Below are 19378 nucleotides of genomic sequence, written 5' to 3'. Positions count from 1 at the left end.
CTCGATAGCACAAAACTCTCTCCGACCATAATGATAAACAGAGGTTGGCGATTTTCATTTGAGTTTTCAATTATAACCAGCAAGTTAAAATCGACAATTTCGACTGTTTGAACTGTTTTGAGATGAGTTTCGAAATATTAAAAATGAAAGTTTAGTAATTGATATTTCAGTTTTAGTGACTGGTTTACCTTTCATCCATTATTTTGAACCAATTCGAATGTTTACATGACGCTAACTTAAAGGCCGCTCTCTCATTTAATTGTAAGAGATATTTTGTTACTTCAAGAGAAAAACTGACTGATTAAACTGAGCTTCGGCAGAAAGAGAAACGAATAAAGGACTGGATGATGCCCATTCGGTGCGGCAGTGAAGGTTGTGTGTTAGAATGTGAAGTTTACTGCAGTAGACTGATCGTCAGTGCGCACACACATTCGATTTCAATTGAATTGAATGAAGTTTTACAGCACTGCAAGTCGGTTTGATGCAGATTCTAGAGAGCAGTTTTATTTACATCGAACACACACATTGAAGAGTTGAAATTTTATGACAACTGTGAATTTATGTATACAAAACTGTCGTCTCCGTTAGGGGAAACTGTGATGATCGCTTGAAAACAGGGAAAACTATTTATTATTACTATTATTATTATTGGTTTGACGTAAAGTCGCCGTCACTAAGTTCAAATTGCTTCTTCTTGCGCGGTTCTGGTAAAAGACCAAACCAACAAACCAAAAAGAATTTGAACTATTTTACAGATGACATAATTCCTCACACGATGTAATTCATAAAGATCAAATTTGTAAAATGACGGAAAATTTCATTTGTAATGACTCAATGTTGGATTAGCATGAATTTTAATGGTTTCGACTATAACTTGCATTCTGCTAGCTGGTGCGGCTGTATGCATTTAAATGCACCTTTTACCAGCCAAACAGATGTGTGCTTCTGTGGCTCAGTCGATTAATGGACGTACTTTGTGATCCAATGATTCTCGGTTCAAGTCATAGCGGTCGCTACCATTATTTCTTTGTTTTTATTTCAATGAATCTCATGTCATGGAATTTTACACACCAAATAAAATGTTCTTGCACGTAAATTTGCGTGAGCTGCGATGCTTCATTTAGGTGCATCTAATAAGATGTAAAATCACAGGGTCACTCGAATGTTTATCGGTTCAAGTCGCGCTGCTGCTATCGATCTTTTGCTTTTTTTTATTTTAATCGATTTAAACTCATGTAGTTTTCAAATCACACAATTTTACATGTTCTTGAATGTAAATTTTTGAGAAATACTACGCTCCATAGATGTGCATCTTGAAAGATGTTTAACCGTTTCCGGAACGAGAATCGGGAGACTGTCACAGTTGCAGTAAGTTTTAGCGAGGCCTACAAGTTCAAATCGTCTCACGATCTACTTCGAAAATTTCGTACTTTTTTGTGTCATCAACTGTATGAAAGTTAAGCATTTTTATCTTTCATTATCCTGGAAGTCGGATCTGGATAAAATCCAATCTCATTCAATAGGATAATAAGACAATTATTTGAATTAAAGCTCGACCGGTTCAGTCACGGTTAGTTTGTTTGGTTATAAGCTAATAAGTTCTGCATGCTAGAAGATTTTACTAGCTAGTTTTAAGGAAGTTTTTTTTCAATACCCACTAACAATAAATTTTGTTTTAATTCCAGTTGTTTGGTTTACTCTACTTCGATTAAACAAAGCGAAATTCTGCACTTTCGTTACTTTTGCATGTGAAATTTAAGCTAAACAGGGTAATATTTTTGAATCAGTTGCCTAAAACCTACTTTGTTATTGGATTTTCAATCAATTTTGGTCACAGTATGTATGTAAATATTATTCACAGTTTTCATTGATATTGAATTGAATTGATTGAAAAATGCAAATACATCGCGAAGCATGCAGTACCGATGCAAATATCTTTTCAAATAAACTTGAATCTATCTTTCTTTCTTTCTTTCGGGTCTCCAGCTCAGCACCGTATTCAACAAAAATCACACACCGGTAACAGACATTCGTTCTTCGGGCTCATGTGTGCTCACTGCCGATGGATTCGCTTGTGTTTTCAAAATCGAGCATCGGTGTTGATTCCTATTTTCTTTACCACGTGTACGAAATCGAACACCGCACACAGCGTACTTCGTTCGTAGAGGCGTTGTTGTGTTTTATTCTTCCGTACCCGCACATGTTCGTACCGGTGCACATTACAAGACGGTTTGAAATTTTTCACACTCATCCCCTTGTAGTTTCGGAATCGGAAGTCAGTTTCAGATGAAATTCAAGAGTTAAGTATGGAATCAAAAATCTTTCATTTGATATTAAGTTTATTAAAATCGGCCAAGGCATCGCTGAGAAAAGTGAGTTCGTTTCATTTTAAAGTTTGTGATCACAATTTCCGGTGTGTCCGGAACCGGAAGCCGTGGACTGCTTTAGCCGGAATGGATACGTTTGGCCGTCAACTGACGAGGCCGATCGATTGGAACTGATTAGAGCCCCCATTTTTCCGTATTTTGCATTACTGCTCTGTGTAACTGCTTGAAATTTCACACTTTTTATCTGGTAATTTCGGAACCGGAAGTCGGATCCAAATGAAATTCAAAAATTTTGTATAGTTTATAAGTTTGTAAGAATCGGTCACGCCATCTCTGAGGAAAGTGAGTAAGTAATTTGAAAGTGGATCTGTAATTCTAATTGTCTAAAAAAAACATAAAACCGACCTTTGAATGGAACCTCGGAGACCCATAGCGTTATATACCATTCGACCTAATGTCGTATACCATTCGGCTCAGCTCGACGAACTGAGCAAATGTCTATGTGTGTGTATATGTATGTATGTCTATATGTGACAAATAATGTCGCTCGATTTTCTCTGAGATGACTGAACCGATTTTCACAAACTTAGATTCAAATGAAACGGTCCCATACGGTCTTCGGTCCCATAGATCGCTATTGAATTTTATACCGAGCCGACTTCCGGTTCCGGAATTACAAGGCAATATGTGCAAATCTATGAGAAAATGCGCATTCAATTTTTTCCGAAATTTCTAAACCGATTTTTACAAACTAAGATGCAAATGAAAGGTCTTGAAAGTCTTTAAAGTCCCCGAAAAGTTGATCCAGAACCGACTTTCGGTTCCGGAATTGCAGTGCGATAAGTAAAAACTTTCAATTTCATTTATAAGGTGCACATTTTTATAAAATTTACTGGTAAGTTCATCTAATTGGCAGACCTTGTTAGTTGGTGGATATATAAATCTACTTTAGGACTACTAGTGCCCAGTTTCTGCTTCCAGACGCACCGGAAATAATTACGAAAAGCTCCAAAACCGGAACTCACTTCGATTTCTCAGCAATGGTTAAACCGATTTTCACTAATCATGATTCAAATTAAAGCTCTCAGCGTCTTAAAAGATGCTGTGCAATTTCATCCAGATTCGACTTCCGGTTCCGAAATTATAGGGCAATGAGTATCAAAACTTTTAAAAATCGGTACGCATCGGTAAGTGCTGGTACGGAAGAAGAAGAAAACACCACCGCCTAGCACACAGCGTGCTTTGTTCAATTTTGTATAGCGTGCAGGGTTGCCACATTTAAATCTAAATGAACTTGACATAGTTGTTTACAATTCGAAAAGGTAATGATAGTTTTTACCAAAAAAAGTCTTTGATTTTTTTTAAGTTTGGAAAAAAATCTTTACATAATCTTCTAGTGATGTTTTTGAAAACATAAGTAATATGAGAAAGGCACCATTACACCACCTTATGGATTAAAAAAGGTTTTTACCCAAGTAGCATACATTGTTCTAGTATTGAATTTATTAACTCTTCTCGCAACGATAATGCGATTAGAAAGCGCACTTTTCTTGTATGATGTGCAATAAGTTTCTTGTTTCATATGTTTCACAACAGTAATATTTGCTTAGTAAAAACCGGAATCGAAACTGCCCAAATGATCGTAGTCAGTTGAAAAACCAAATGTGGAACTTAATCCATTCAGGTTTTTGAGTTGGTTTCACATGCAGTAATATGAATGAATTTTACATCCCTTACAAAAACGTGTTGAATTATTTGTCTAACATATCTAACAAAAATAACCGATATGAAGCAATTGTGAAACATGCCTTTTATAACAAGTTTTAATTGCTACTTGGGTAGATTAGCATCACTCTTCTCATACAAATAGGCGACACAAATGTCAAGCGCTTGATTGGAAAAATTATGCCTACTATGTGACATAAACACTGAAGCATGCTTTTGTGAACCACTCGAATCAATCTGAATCAATTGGTGTCAAAAAAGAATCCAAATTAGTGTCATAAATTATTTAATAAAAAGATGAAGAATATTTTTATGAGACTGTTTTGAAGAAAAAGAAAGACATTATCACACCACTAGACAGATTAACAAAGGTTTTTTTTTATATGCTGTTTCACTCTTCTGAGAATTTTGCGTTTCCCAACTTACATGCAAAGTAAAGGAAATAGTTTTTACTGTTCGTCCGAAAGATTGGCGAAATTTGTTAATACTTTCTATTTATCTTGCAAGAAACAAATGCTAATTTTAAGAAATAAAGGTAGATTATGCTGGTTTCGAATATGATGAAATGACCGGTCGGAATGAAAGTTAAAAACTGGTAAGAACAATTTATTTCTAGTGACCGTTTGCTTCGAACGTCTTAATGGGAATGAATGAAAAATTTCATGTCAGCGATCGCTTCATTATTTCAAGGGTTGCTTCGCTTACAGCATATTTACAGCGTTTTGATTGTTCCGGAAAAGAAAAAATAATATAGAATGCTAGATGATATTATATTACTTCTGTCAACATGACAAATTGAATTGTGTTTTCGTTTTGATGTCGAATTCAGTTAAATTGGCTTTTAAACTGATAACTAGCTGGCCATCAACAGACATCTAGTGAATGCCCAGCAATCGTCAAAAATCACTTAAACTCCATTGGGAATGCCGAGAGCATCACCATCAGCATCACTCCATATCTTGCCAAACACCCAGTTAAATTCTTCAATAGGAAGAACATTTAATATTCGAAATAACAAGACACTGCCGGTCGTCGATATCGAACTCAGTAACTCACCTGTATCAGAGGACTGACAGCCCTGGGTGCCGCTGTGTGCAGATGCAGAGCACCGTTGGATCCTCGCAGAACGCTAGAATAGCTAGCCGGAGGTCCCAGTAGGGTGGTCGTCGTAGCCGAGGAAGCACAGCTTTCCCGTTTGCTGTAGGTTAGAGGCCTGCGGAGAAAGTAAACAAGTATCGAAACGTTGATATTTTCGTACAGAAGCATCCTTGTTTTTCTCATCAAAATAAAACATTGAATTTGCGTCAGCATAGAGAATGGATAGAGCCGTATGCAGAATCAGTTGCTTGTTGTGTGTCATGATGAAATTTAAGGTCACAGTCTGTGTACTAATCTTGGCAGTTTTATTTATTTTACTATTTTGATGAAAAATACTATATGTGAATCTCTTCAAATTGCTTTGAAATTATTTAGCTTTCTGGTTGGTTCTATCACTCGTGTCACATTTACGGAGTATTATTTTGTGGAGAGTTGCATTTTACTCTGGTGAACTATGTTTGCTTTTGCTAGGCATTATCTGTCGACTACGTGCAAGTGGAGCTGAGCCACACAGAGTCTACGTCATATTGTCCTATTATACTGCCCCGTCCGTTGTCAACTCAAAGGGATGGAGGAAAAAAAAACAGTTTGTTGAGTAAAATGAAATTGTTTTGCAATAACAAAATACGAATTTTAAATATGATAGTGCTCCTCGTGATCGGTTTTGGAGGTATTTTAATAGCAGGTTCTCCGGAAAGCTCATCCCTTCCATTGGTAAAATTTATCCTAAGGTAAACAATGGTAAAATGTATCCTTATATCGTTTTCGTTTGATGCCAAACCTAACCCAGTTTCCACCCTAACTACTGTCAAACCGTTTGTTCGAAGCTAGTTTCGAATCTAGTTTCAACGATGTTGAACTGAAAATCGAGTTAGTTTCGAACCTAGTTTTTAAATCAGTTTTGCTCAAACCCCCGTTGCTAAGGGCAAAGCCAACACAGTTTCGTGAGAAGTGTTTGTTTGATGAAACCAAGGATGGCTTTTATCGTATGAAAGAACGCTTACTAGCAACTCCTCACACGATTCGCTCAGTGCCATCAAAGAGAGACGAATATCATCGCAACAACAAAAACCCGGCATGGCTCATTTAACATAGAATCGACACCAGTGCGAGAGCGAATTTCTCTCGATGACATTTCTAAGAATCAAAGTTAGCACGCTGCTGTGGGGGTCCTCTCTGAAGCAACAAACGGTCGCTTACTCTCGTTTCGCGATCCGATTCTATACAGGCAGTTGATAATCGCGATAGAATCATTTTACTATCGCCGCTTATTCTAACTATGCGCACATAACCTTTGTATAAGTTGTGTCCATGAAAATGTCTGTGAATGCTCTACACAAGGGTTTTGAAATATTGCAACCTAGTATGAGAATGATCAAATCGAATCATCGATTCGATTTTCTGCGATAATTGTCAACTTGCGATTCTCTCTTGGTAAATTCCACACAGAACCAATCATTATCAGACTGTAATTTTTTTAAAAGGCCGTGAAATACTCAGAGTATGAAGTGGAGTGAAGAAATCTGTATGAAAAGTTCAAAACGACGAATGTGACAATGAGAGATTCTCTTTGTTTACTTTCTCTTTCGATTATTGCGGAATAATCCTGCTTTTTTCGGTAATTTCTTTAGTGCAGATTCAAAGATGATAACTTCAGTTATTATTATCGGTAAATAATTGGAGTGAAGGATCGCTAAGAGTATCGTAATAATCGAAAGAGAAAGTAAACAAAGAGAATCTCTCATTGTTACATTCGTCGTTTTGAACATTTCATACAGAAATGAAAAATATATTCTCTCGCGGTTCATGCATTGAGAGACTCGAGTTCTTGTAGCATCTTCTACCGGATTGAAAAAGTTGTATACAATTCTAATAAATATCGAGCAGCTTCTGTCAAATTTTCGGCAATCACCCACACTGGATGAAACTATCCTGAGTCAGTTTCAGTTTTCTCAAGCGAAAACGCCGGAAGAAGAATATTTGGACACTCTCATTGAATATCTCCAGTACTCAGTTTTGCAAAATCGTTGAACTTGGTTCATTGTTGTATGATGTGCTCAAATTTAAAATTTGAGTCTATGTTCGTGAAAATCGACTGAGCTGTTTCTGAGAAAATTGATCGAGTTTCGTTTTTTGAGTTTTTGATTACTATTCCCGGCAATTCCAGAACCGGGAGCTAGCAACCGTTGTAGCTGAAATCGATTAGTTTGGCCAGTAACTAATGCAACCTTTAAATTGGAACAGTTTTGAACCAAATTTAAAAGAATTTTTAAGTTTTTTACACTACATAAATTGCTACCTGTCATATAGAGCTAACAGGTTGCAATTTCATACACACTATCCTGTCTTTCCGGAACCGGGAGCCAGATCTAGATAAAATTTTACATCAACTTAAATTTGAGTTTGCCAAGATACGTCTGGCCGTTCTGAGTAATTGGTGTGATTTCTACTCTCCTAAAAATGAATTTTTTATACTTATTAGCCTGTAGTTCCGAAACCAGAAGTCGTATCCCGAAAAAACTAGGTACACTAATATGTGGTTGTACCACCTTTCATTCAAACCGAAGCTTGTAAAAGTTGGATGAGCGGTCTCTGAGATAATCAAGTGCACTTTTTTAGATAATTTTGCACACTTTACCCCGTAACTCCGGAACCAGATGTCGGATCATGACGAAATTCAATATCAGGCAATGGTTTCTGAGAAAATCGAGTGCATTTTTTCTTCATTTTTTTGCCCATTTTACCCCACTACTCCCAAACCGGAAGTTTGATCCGGTAAGAAAGACCTAATTTTGTAAAAATCGGTCCAGCCATCTCCGATAAAATCGAGTGCACATTTTGGTTACATACACACACAGACATTTCACGTACTCGACGAACTGAGTCGAATGGGCCTTGGTTAAAAAGTCAGTTTTCGCAGTTTTCATAGTGATTTCTTATTGAAAGGCAGAAGGATTTTTGGGTTGCATCACGTGCAAAAGATTTATGTGAGAGCGTTTCAAGGATACGTAAATTCGTTTTGCTGATATGTTTGAGATGATATCTCTGATTTATGAAGCGATTATGAGCAGCCATTTTGCCGAAAGTCGTTTCAACGAGCGCCTATTTTTTATGTTTCCTGCATAATTGATATAGAACAGTCACATAATCGAACCTGAGTTCGTCGCCGACCCGCCGTCGGAAACGGCGCCCGAGTAAAGTCTAACATCAAAATTAGAACAAATTGATATTTGATTATGATAGTAACATCAGATTGAAATCCTAATATGATATCGACTCATAAAATTTTCAATTAATATCACATTGTGTTATCATTTTGCTGTTTAATGGCAAAAAAGGAATAAAGGCAAAAGTTTTGTGAAACTCAAAAAATGAAAATATTAAAATCAACAACTTAGTGAATCCATTGAAATTGAGCATATTTCAAATGGCAGCACAAAAATACAAAGTTAAGTTTCAATGGAAGAATTGTCTGGGAGGCATTAGATAAATTGGCGATCATCGGTACCACGTTTGTCTGAAGCAGGTCAATCTGAATAGTGGCTTTGCCATTTCCATCTCGCTGAACGTCTGCCGTAGAAGGAGCTTATTTCAGAATTTGATATGAGAAATATATTTGACGTCATCGACTTCCTTCTAGATACGTTAAGTATAATGTTTCGATATTTGTAATCATACGACGCCGCGAAGTTCATTCCAAAGTTTTTTGATCATTATTTTCAGTGTCTTTAGAAATCGGGGACCTGGATGTCGAAAATAATCTACTCGCCAAACCCGGTCTGAAAATACCCATAACTTTATATCCAACAGTATGGAAAAATTCATTGTTTACGAAGTTCGAACATCGAACGTTGAATGTCTCAGATTTCAGAACCTAGAGCTAATTCTTAATAATACTTTAGTGGCTTAGAGGAGCCACCAAGAAAATATTTGTTTAATTTTCCAATATAAATCGAAAGCTTGTTGTTTTACCTTGAAAGTTTCGCGAAGACTAAAGCGTCGAAAATAAAATCGGTTTGGTAAATCGTGAAAGAAAAAGTAAACAAAGAGAAACGGTCATTTGCAGTTAGGCCCTTTTGTCGTGGGACGGTCGAAATGATCTGGAATACCTTATGGCCGGATTCCTAATTCACGTTTCCTGTGTTGTAGAAGACTTCACTGTAAAACGTTCGGTCTTCAGGGCCTCTAAATTCACATTTCAAAGTGATTAGATGTGCGAGTTGTGTGAGATCAAGTAGTTAACTCAATTTAATGTTATAATGTTTGAATGCTACAGCTTTGGATATGAGAAGGACAAAGAGAACATTTTCATACTGTGCTCAAATAGCCACACTGCTATTCACGGTGGATGCGGGATGGAAGCGACGCAACGAGTGTGCACTGACAGAAACTACCTTCATACAACTTTGTGAACCAACACTGCTTGTCATATAACCGAACATTTTCCGTCCCCTTATAGCAAGCACTTACAGTCCATAGCAATCGCAAAAAGGCGGGTGGGTAATGTCAGAGACATAACTGGATGTCGTGAATACGAAAACCACTGACATGTTCCTTAAAACTTCCGAATATCAATTAGTTGATCAATTGTATGAATTATACAAGCATTTCCCTTTTGCACATTTTACGCAAAAACAAAGAAGGCTTCACTTGATCTAGATTACTGTGAATTTCACACAGCGAAAAGTGCAAAAATCAAATCAAACAGTTCTAGATTTGCACTAAACTGAGGATATTTCCTTTCGATTTGCGAACAACAAATCCTAATAGTTCTTTAGAAATCTTTTAGAGCCATTAGAACGGCTGATTTTTTGTAATGCTCTCCACACCGTTGCTTTTTCACCAATGTAAATAACTGGCAGCTGTGACATAATCGCTCTTGTCGGAAGCGAAACTAGCTTTGCAAACGAAACAAAACACATCTGCTCGCAGCGACGATAGAATCCAAACTAAACCAATTTTTGTTGAGAGGCTTGTGTTTACCTGATTTCGTTTGTAGCTTTTTCACTAATGGGCGGTCCTAACGGCTATAAAAATAGCCGCATACAGAATTTTAATGTTGATTATTTCATTTCGGATTTGTATAATTTATTGAAAGAAAATATCAATATGCTGTAGGGATTCGTTTCTAGCATTCAGAAGGACCAAATTGAGGAACTCACTACGATATTCACCACTTTTCGGAACATTTTTCTCGAACGATTTGTTGTACAGCAGCAGATATTTTGTTCTCTTCCTCAGAACGCGTTCTGATTGGCTGGTGTTGACATGGATCAAATGAGACAGGTTTTTCAACAGTGTACTATTGAAATACTTCAATGCTTTTTCTTTACACGTTTAAGTTGAAAAATGTCGATTCTATTGGTAGTTAGATTATATAAATCCTTTCACAGATCACTGAGCTATGAGCTTTAAAAATACGAGAAATACAAACGCGCCTTATGGATTATCTCCTTTGATACTCGTTTATACCAAGCATTTCAGAAAAGTTTAATTTTGAATTATTTGAGATTATGTCACACAACTGATAATTTTATTATAAAATTGTGATCATATTACCGATGGCGTGTAGCAAAAATTATGTTGATTCGTTAGATTCAACATGAGATATTCACGATCAAAAACTTATCACTCTCTCAGAGGGTAAATTTTGAAAAGGCACCCCATAGTAAAGTAAGTCGTATTCACGACAAAAGTTCGCATTCCAAATCACCTAAGTTCGAAACCAATTCTCTCCGCGGTAGTGTTGGAAAATGGCATGAAAGCTTTTTTTCTTGCTTGCGACTAAAATGGAGATTGCATAAAATCTTTTTTCTTGCTTGCGAGTAATATCGCCTAAATGTATACTATCCCGGACCTTTTTTGGCAGTTCTATTTTTAGATTATGCTCGTGATGTGTCATTTCGAGAAAATCTACATCATATTAAGTTTTCAATGTGCTTTCACTGAGAGCAGAACTAGTTTCCAGTTTGATGTTACACAGCATTTTTTTTGCTTTCAATTTTGATCTTTTAACCGTTAAAACGACCAAAACGATAGCAAATTAAGTAATCGATATATACGAACAGCACAACATCAAATTGAGTTTTCTTTTTGACCTCACCGCCTACTCAAAGCTAGGTTTCTCTGCTTTAGTTAGGTCCGAACTAACGCGAGGTCGGACAGCATACAAACAAAAACGAAATGACAAAGCCATCAGATTTTTTTTTCATTTGCATGCAAACATTTGCCTGGTAGATACAGATTCTTTGATACTTCGTACCCAGTAATGTCAATAAGCTTTCTTGGGAACTCCGTTCTGAAGATCATGAATCGATCTTTATTCAAGAGAGTAGTCTTTCTGGATTCAACGCTCGGAAATGAATTTTTCTGTTATTTTGAATATGAGATACTTCAGAAGAACAATTGTAGATCAACAAAACGAGCGTTATCGCTATCATCTCTTTTTATGTTTTTATTTAAATTCAATTCTATTTACTATATTAAGAAAACCATCGAACATTCTAGGGTTCATCGAAATGACTCGCGAAATGGCATTCGGCGAAATGACCCTAATAGAAGCTGTGATTGAAAATTCGATTTTTTACTGAAAATGAGTCCATGAACTACTACTTAGAAAACAGTTTATGCCGAAATACTATCTTGATAAAAAAAAGGCGGGTGGGTAATGTCAGATACATAACTGGATGTCGTTAATACGAAAACAACTGACACGTTCCTTAACACTTCCGAATATCAATTAGTTGATCAATTGTATGAATTATGCAAGCATTCCCCTTTTTCACATTTTTCGCAAATACAAAGAAGGCTTCACTTGATCTCGATTACTTTGAATTTCACACAGCGAAAAGCACACAAATTAAATCAAACAGTTCTAGATTCGCACTAAACTGAGGTTTTTCACCTTCGATTTGTGAAGAAGAAATCCTAGTAGTTCTTTAGAAAACTTTTAGAGCCATTAGAACGGCTGATTTTGTGTGATGCTCTCCACCGTTGTCCTCTTTTCGTTGTTTTGTCACCAATGCAAACGACTAGCAGCTGTGACGTAATCGCTCTTGTAGAAAGCGAAACTAGCTTTGCAAACGACACACAATACATCTGCTCGCGATGACGATAGAATCCAAACTGATCCATTTTTTGTTAAGAGGTTTCTTTTTAAGTGATTTTGTCTGTAGCTTTTCCACTTAAGGGCAGTCCTAACGGTTATAAAAACAGCAGCATATAGAATTTTAATGTCGATTTGCATTTCATTGAAAGAAACTATCAGGATTCTGTACGGGATTCATTCCTGCCTTTCAGAAGGACCGAATTGTGGAACTCACTACGATATTAAGCACTGTTCGGAACATTTTTCTCGAACGATTTGTTGTACAGCAGCAGATATTTTGTTCTCTTCCTTAGAACGCGTTCTGATTGGCTGGTGTTGACATGGGTCAAATGAGACAGGTTTTTCAATAGTGTACTACTGTAATACTTCAATGCTTTTGCTATACACGTTTAAGTTGAAAATTTTTGATTCTATTGGTAGTTAGATTATATAAATCCTTTCATAGATCACTGAGCTATGAGCTTTCAAAATACGAGAAAGGCAAACGCGCCTTATGAATTATCCTTGTTTAGTTTTGAATTATTTGAGATTATGTCAAACAACTGAATATTTTATCATAAAATTGTGATCATATTTCCGATGGCATGTAGCAAAAATTATGTTGATTCGTTAGATACAACAAGAGATATTCACGATCAAAAACTTATCACTCTCTCAGAGGGTAAATTTTGAAAAGGCACTCCATAGTAAAGTAAGTCGTATTCACGACAAAAAAACTACAAGGATCAGCCCCATAGGGTTGTTCGAATCATTGATGTGGAACAAGGCAACCAAAATTTCTAATGATCTACAATCAAACATTTCAATCAATCGTCACACTTTTGAATCCGCTATTACACGAGAGTCTGCCTAGATTTATCTTGATTAGGAACCAACACCGAACATTGTTTGTTTTATAGCCGACGAAATTACACCAATATCCCAAATGTATGCAATTATGTCTTTGTACATACTTGCGATACGAATTTTGATGAGTAAGATCCAAGCTCCAAGCTTCTCCAAGCTTGTGTTCAAGTTTTGTATGCAGGCAGTTATTATTATAGCGTTAAATTTCTCTACCATTCTGCGATTTCGGTTGAAGCGATAAACTTTTTCTCGTTATCAATCGAGTTCATCTTATATAAATTAGAAATTAATCTTACGCACTCCGCATTTACCCTGGGGTAGTTGTCAATTTCTCAGGCAAAACGACATAACATGGAATTTCATCCGAGCTTGCATGACACAAGATCAGAGCATACCAATTAAAGCTTCAAATCGTTTTATGGCACTTTTTGTCTTGTTGTCTAGCAACAACCTAACTCTAGCATGCTACGCGTAGGACTGAAACATTAGCTATAATTTTGATTCTATTTATAGATTCGCGTGCTTCCTACAGCTTCGCTTTTGCATCAATTGACCAATCAGAGTAATGCTTTCCCTTTGATATATCGCTTACCCCTTCAAAACCATCGTCTATGGCAGGGAAATCCGATATGCCGGAGCTTTTTAACGGACAAAATAGAGCACTGCTCGTTACTAATCAAAATTTCAATCATTTATAATTGAAAATACGTAGCTTGATACATTCAAATCGAAATATTTCCAATCAAATGATGAAATAATACTAATAAGTGATACAAAATATACTGAGCTGTAAGTGTTTAAAACCTGACCACATTTCTATGTGTATTTTTCCTTGAGTTTCTAATTTGCACCCCTATATAGAAAATAAAGATGAGTTCCACATCAAAAAATCCCGGAATCCAATCCTCGAAACATTTTTTATATTCAGTTTTCGGTATGACAGGTATGACGTCCCGGGCTGGCGGTTCAGTGCATAGGACGCTGGTCTTACAAGCCAGTTGTCGTATGTTCGAGCCCCGAACTGGAACAGTGTCAGTAGGATCCATAGTACTAGCCATGCAATGATTCTGTACACTAAGAATCGGCTGCGAAGTCTGTTGAAACAGAAAGGCCAAATTCCACAAAAGGAATGTAATGCCAAGACTTTGCTTTCGGTATGACCATCAGAGCCATCTACGATTTTACCATAATCTCATCTCGGGAGCTGAAACACGTTCCACGGAGCGGTTTCTTGAGTCGACCGAATAGGAAAAAGTCGCAGAAAGCTAAATCAGGTGAATTCGGTGGTTGCTGAATGGTATTCGTTTCGGTTTTGGCTAAATGTTCACGAATAACGATGGCATTGTGTGACGGTACGTTATCGTGGGATCTTGATCCATGAGTTGTTTGCCCAAAAATCTGGTCTTTGTCGACGAATTGCTTCACGCAATCGTCCCATATTTCCTCTACCATCTCTCTAATAATCAGTTTGCGGTCTACGGTCATTGCAATTCTTTGATTTTGTTGATGTTTTCGTCGGTTTTTGATGTCGATGGCCTACCGCTTCTCTCATCATCATTCACAAACTCACGGCCACTTCTGAAACGTTCATGCCACTGATAAATGACTGTTTTCTTCAGAGTATCGTTGCCGATACACTAACATCTAACATTTGCAATGTCGTCGCACCGTTGAATCCGTTTTTAATGCAAAATTTAATGCAAACTCGTTGAAAACTGTACAAAAGCGAAGACACGCACAATCGCCGATGTACTAAATACAATGTAACTTTTACAAATGTCCAGGTATCAAGCTGAAAATTTGATAGAGTATCAATGACAGATGTGGCAACCTTAAAAAGTACGATCGGGTGACTGAGAGCGCCATACGGTGGTGATTCCGGGAACTTTTTCTATCCAGGTAGTATTCAAAATATTGGAAGAACCAATGATCGATTAGGAAAACAAGTTCTTCCAGTAGAACTATCAAATTCCATACGGGTCTTTGCAGTTATCTCAAAAGTGGATCAACTATGAGATCTTGGGGTACAATTGGATGCTAAGCTGACGTTCGATATTCATCGGTTACAAATCGTTTCAAAAGCTACTCGTCAATGGGGTTTCATCTCTAGGATCGCAAAAGGCTTTAATGACCCGCATGGCCTAAAGGCTTTGTATTTCTCATTCGTCCGCATAATTCTAGAAAACGCGTCAGTAATCTGATGTCCGCATCAAGTATCGTGGAGTCTAAGGGTGAAGCCAGAGAGAAAGCGACAAGCGAAGCGATGCGAAACTTGACAGATCGCACGGAGTCGCGCGGCAGAGTTCAAGTTCAAGTTCAAGTCCACTCAAGTTCAGCAGAAAAATGACATGTATGTCAGAGTGAGTGCGATGCGATCGGTCAGTAGTCGCCTCGCAACGCATCGAGTTCACTTTGACATACTTGTAATTTTTCTGCTGAACTCTCTGACTTCATTCTAAGGGTGAAGCCAGAGTTGGTTATTCTATTCGGATTTCTCTTCCACTTTCTTGCTGAGAGGTGGAATATAAGCGCAACTTGACTAGTTCAAATGTTTCAATCCGACTAGATGCCATTTCAAATAACCCTTCTCGACGGTATCAATCATGTCGTTGTCATTGTAATGTACAGAAGACTTTATATTCATCGAAGAGTTTTGTGGCTATGTTTGATGGCGTAAAATGCCTGTTGAAATTGAAATTTTCATCGAGATAACTCGAAATATTATCAAAACTCATTGCACTTTCATTGATTGCACATGCCAGTAATTTTTAATGTTTTCGAAATCTCTTTCCAACACTTGCGCATTCCGATGAAACTGCTCTGATTAGAGCTTTGATATCTATAAAATTATCTTCTTCCGCAATAACGAAAAATAATTAAAGAAACCTTTGGTCGCTCGTTAATCGCATGAAAAACTGTGCACGTGCTGCTTCGTTGTTTGTTGCACCGAAAATCGCTTGTCACTACGCAACGCCTCGTGCTTACTCTGAAATACATGTTAATTTGTTGCTGCAAACAAATGAACGAAACACAGAACTTCGATGACCGCGTCGCATCGCTTCGCGTCGCGTGTCGCGCTCACTCTGGCTGCACCCTAAGAATTGAACGAGTACAGAAACGCTTTGCTCGCATGACATTACGAAATCTACTGTGGAGAGAGCCATTAAATTTGCTACCATATTCAAAATGTGACAGGTAAGTTGAAAGATAGAGGTTTTTACGCCTTTCTAAGAATCGGCTTTTTCCCACTCTCCGATGGAGTTAGTTATAAGTAAATTAATAATACATTAAACATATTTTTGCAGAATCCACTCAAATTTATAATCGGTTCGAAAAATTTTGTGTTACCCATTCTGCTTTTATTTTGAAGAGTTGCTCAAATACCCAAACCGAAATCAGAAAGTCACTCGGTGCAGAAATATTGGCCCACCATAATACTCTAGTACCAATTCACTTAACTTGACGGATATCCGCTTGAATATAGAATTATCAATGCCCTTGTATTTTTAGCCACATGAAACTCGTTCTGCTGAGTAAATAAATAATTCAGCCCCAGCCAGAGCCTACTATGTTAGCTATAGACAGAGCTCGCAATTTCATCACTATGGCGGCTTGAATCGCATACTCATACTCATAACTCATGGACGACTAGATCGCTATCGGACATCTCAGCATGATCAGCAGCTTTTGTTTACACTTTCGCGGATGAATAATGAAAATGATTTGCCTTAGGTAACTTGTTGACCTAGTATTGTTTTTGTTTACGTTGGAACCGTCATTAGTTGGAACCCAAATAAATTATAGTAGCACCCACATCAGACGAACCTTCGTAACGAAGTGAAAAGAGTGCAATTCTCGGTATCTTTTGGCACGAAGAGTTATGACAGAGGCAGCCATGCCAGCAGCAGTACCAACGTACCGGACAACGTACGGAATGTGAGTGTGAGTGTACTGATTTATGTCGCATTCGAAAGTGCACATCCGGCAATACTTGCCGTGTAACATCAGGCGCACTAATTCAACGCCCCGTGTTTTATTCTGACATCTAGAGCAAGAAAATCTCACCTCTGCCTTGATGTGGTTTGGTTAGAATTTCTCATCGGTAATGGATTGCCTTGTCCGTGGCCTGGGTTGGTTCTGAATAGCGAGTGGGTCAAATCAGGCCGGATGATACCGTGCCGCTGTTGTTGTTATTGTTGTAACACCGATTTGATCCAACAGTGCTAACAGAGATATGCACCCATATACAGCCCCTAAAACTCAACTGCACTGTCGATAGTCACGAATGAGGACAGCAGTTGCTCTATGGTCAGTGGCTCCCCACGTCGGAAAGGTACCTTAACGAGTCCATTAATTTTGCTTATTGCAAAATCGGCGTTTGACATGATGAGAGAATACTGTGGTGGAATATTTGGATATGCTGCGGGGTGGGTTAATATGAATGCTGTGAAATAATTGAATAATTATCCAGTTTCTAAGTACATATGAGATATTTTGGCAACACGGAACACTTCCGATTCTGGAAAATAATCGTATGCATGACGTAACCGACAAACCACATTTCGACAAGTTTGGGCTCGTTCAAAAACTGCAAACGGGTTTAATTTATTATTACTGATATTCTGTCTCGGAAGGGTTACCCAAAAAGCGATATAAGCATTGAAGCATACTCCTGTGACATACAATTTTCAATTCTGAAATGTTTGAATGAAAACGATGCATATGAAGTTAGGGAGGAAAATGAAGAGAATTAAACGAGTTTAGAAATCAAAGATCTAAACGAAAAATATTAAGAAAACGAAGAAACTAACGCAAAGGGAAATCATGCCTAATATGATTGAAAAATGAAAAACATGAAAAAATTAGTATATCAGAAAAACATAAATAATATAAATGAATTGAGACAATTAACATAATAAGCATATCAGGAAAAAATAGTATAAGATAATACGAACAATAAAAGAATAAACAAAACAAGAATAATGAATACTACGAAAATTATAAAAATTTTGAAAATTTAATAAACTATGAGAGAAACAAATGAATAAAACAAAGAAAATCAATATAATTAAAAATGTGTGAAAAATAAAACGAAAATGAAACTTAAGAACACAAAACAGATGAAGAAAATATTGATAACGAAGTACATATTGAGGTGAAGAAAATTCAAGATATTATGAAAGATCGGAAAATCAACTGGAATTAAGGAAACCAGGAACATTCGAAAATTAAGAAGAAATTTCAGAACATTAAGAAAATGTAACAATATTTAGAAAAAATCGAAAAATAAAGAATTAAATAACATCAAGAAAACATAGGCAACTAAGAAAATTAAAAGAAAATGATATATACTCAGAATACCTACAGAATTAGGACAAACTGGAATATTAAGGAAATTAGGAATATTAAGAGTACGAAGGATTCAAATTAGCAAAACTTTGAAAACTGAGGAAGTATCATGTGAATTGAGAAACTGAGACAACTAAGATTATTGACAAAATTTATGAATTTAAAAGTAATTGAATAATATAAAGAAAATCAGGAAAATCGACCAAGTAAGGAAATTATTAAAATTAACAAAATAAAGAAAACTAACAACACTAAACAATCAAGGAATTTTAGGATAATTAGGAAAAATAAGAAAATTATGCAAATGAAAAAGAAAAATTAAAAGCTTTTAAAATGTCAAAGAAAATAAGAATTTTTGTAAAATAAAAAAAAATCAAGAAAACATAGAAAACTAGGTATATTATTTTATTGAATAAGTCAAATAGATTAGGATAATCTAGAGAATTAAAAATGACTGAAAATTAAAAATATTAGAAAATTAAACATATTAGAAAATTTGAACCAATTTTCGGAAATTTAGAAGCCTCGAAAACAAAGAATATCTAGAAAATAAGATAATTAAACACATCTAATTTAAATTAGGAAAATTATAAAAATTAAAACATTAGAAAATGGAGAATATTATAAAAATTAAGATCATAAGGAAAATAAACAATAATACATAAAATTGAGAAAATTTAGGAAACAAGACAAATAAAGACACTAAAAATAGTTGAAAAATTAAGAAAAGGAAATTTAAAAAACAGGAGATATAAAAGATTGAGCAAATAAAGAAAATTGAGCAAGTTGAGAAAATAAGAAAATCATGAATTATAAAAAATTGGGAAAAGCAAGCAAGGAATTAGGAAAAATAAGCAAACAAAGATAATGAAAAAAAAATAACTGAAATCAGACAAATTATGGAATCTAAGAAAACTGCACTGCA

At 36.3% G+C, this 19378-nt stretch overlaps 1 protein-coding gene across 4 annotated transcripts in view; it reads right to left on the bottom strand.

Moving 5' to 3' along the window:
• LOC131437880 (diuretic hormone receptor-like) overlaps positions 1-19378 on the bottom strand; it is a 122935-nt gene that overhangs the window by 1771 nt on the left and 101786 nt on the right. For 2 of the 4 annotated variants that reach the window (XM_058607524.1, XM_058607525.1), the window contains one exon: positions 5109-5265. In XM_058607524.1, coding sequence (XP_058463507.1) covers positions 5109-5265 — 157 coding nt within the window. Of the gene's footprint in view, positions 1-5108; positions 5266-19378 lie in introns of those variants that run through there. The other 2 variants (XM_058607527.1, XM_058607526.1) reach the window with 2 other exon arrangements.

This window comes from Malaya genurostris, chromosome 3 (assembly GCF_030247185.1).
Source record: "Malaya genurostris strain Urasoe2022 chromosome 3, Malgen_1.1, whole genome shotgun sequence".
NCBI classification, from domain to species: Eukaryota; Metazoa; Arthropoda; class Insecta; order Diptera; family Culicidae; genus Malaya; species Malaya genurostris.
Note: the sequence above shows the minus strand (reverse complement) of the source record. Positions and strands in the feature narration are given on the sequence as shown.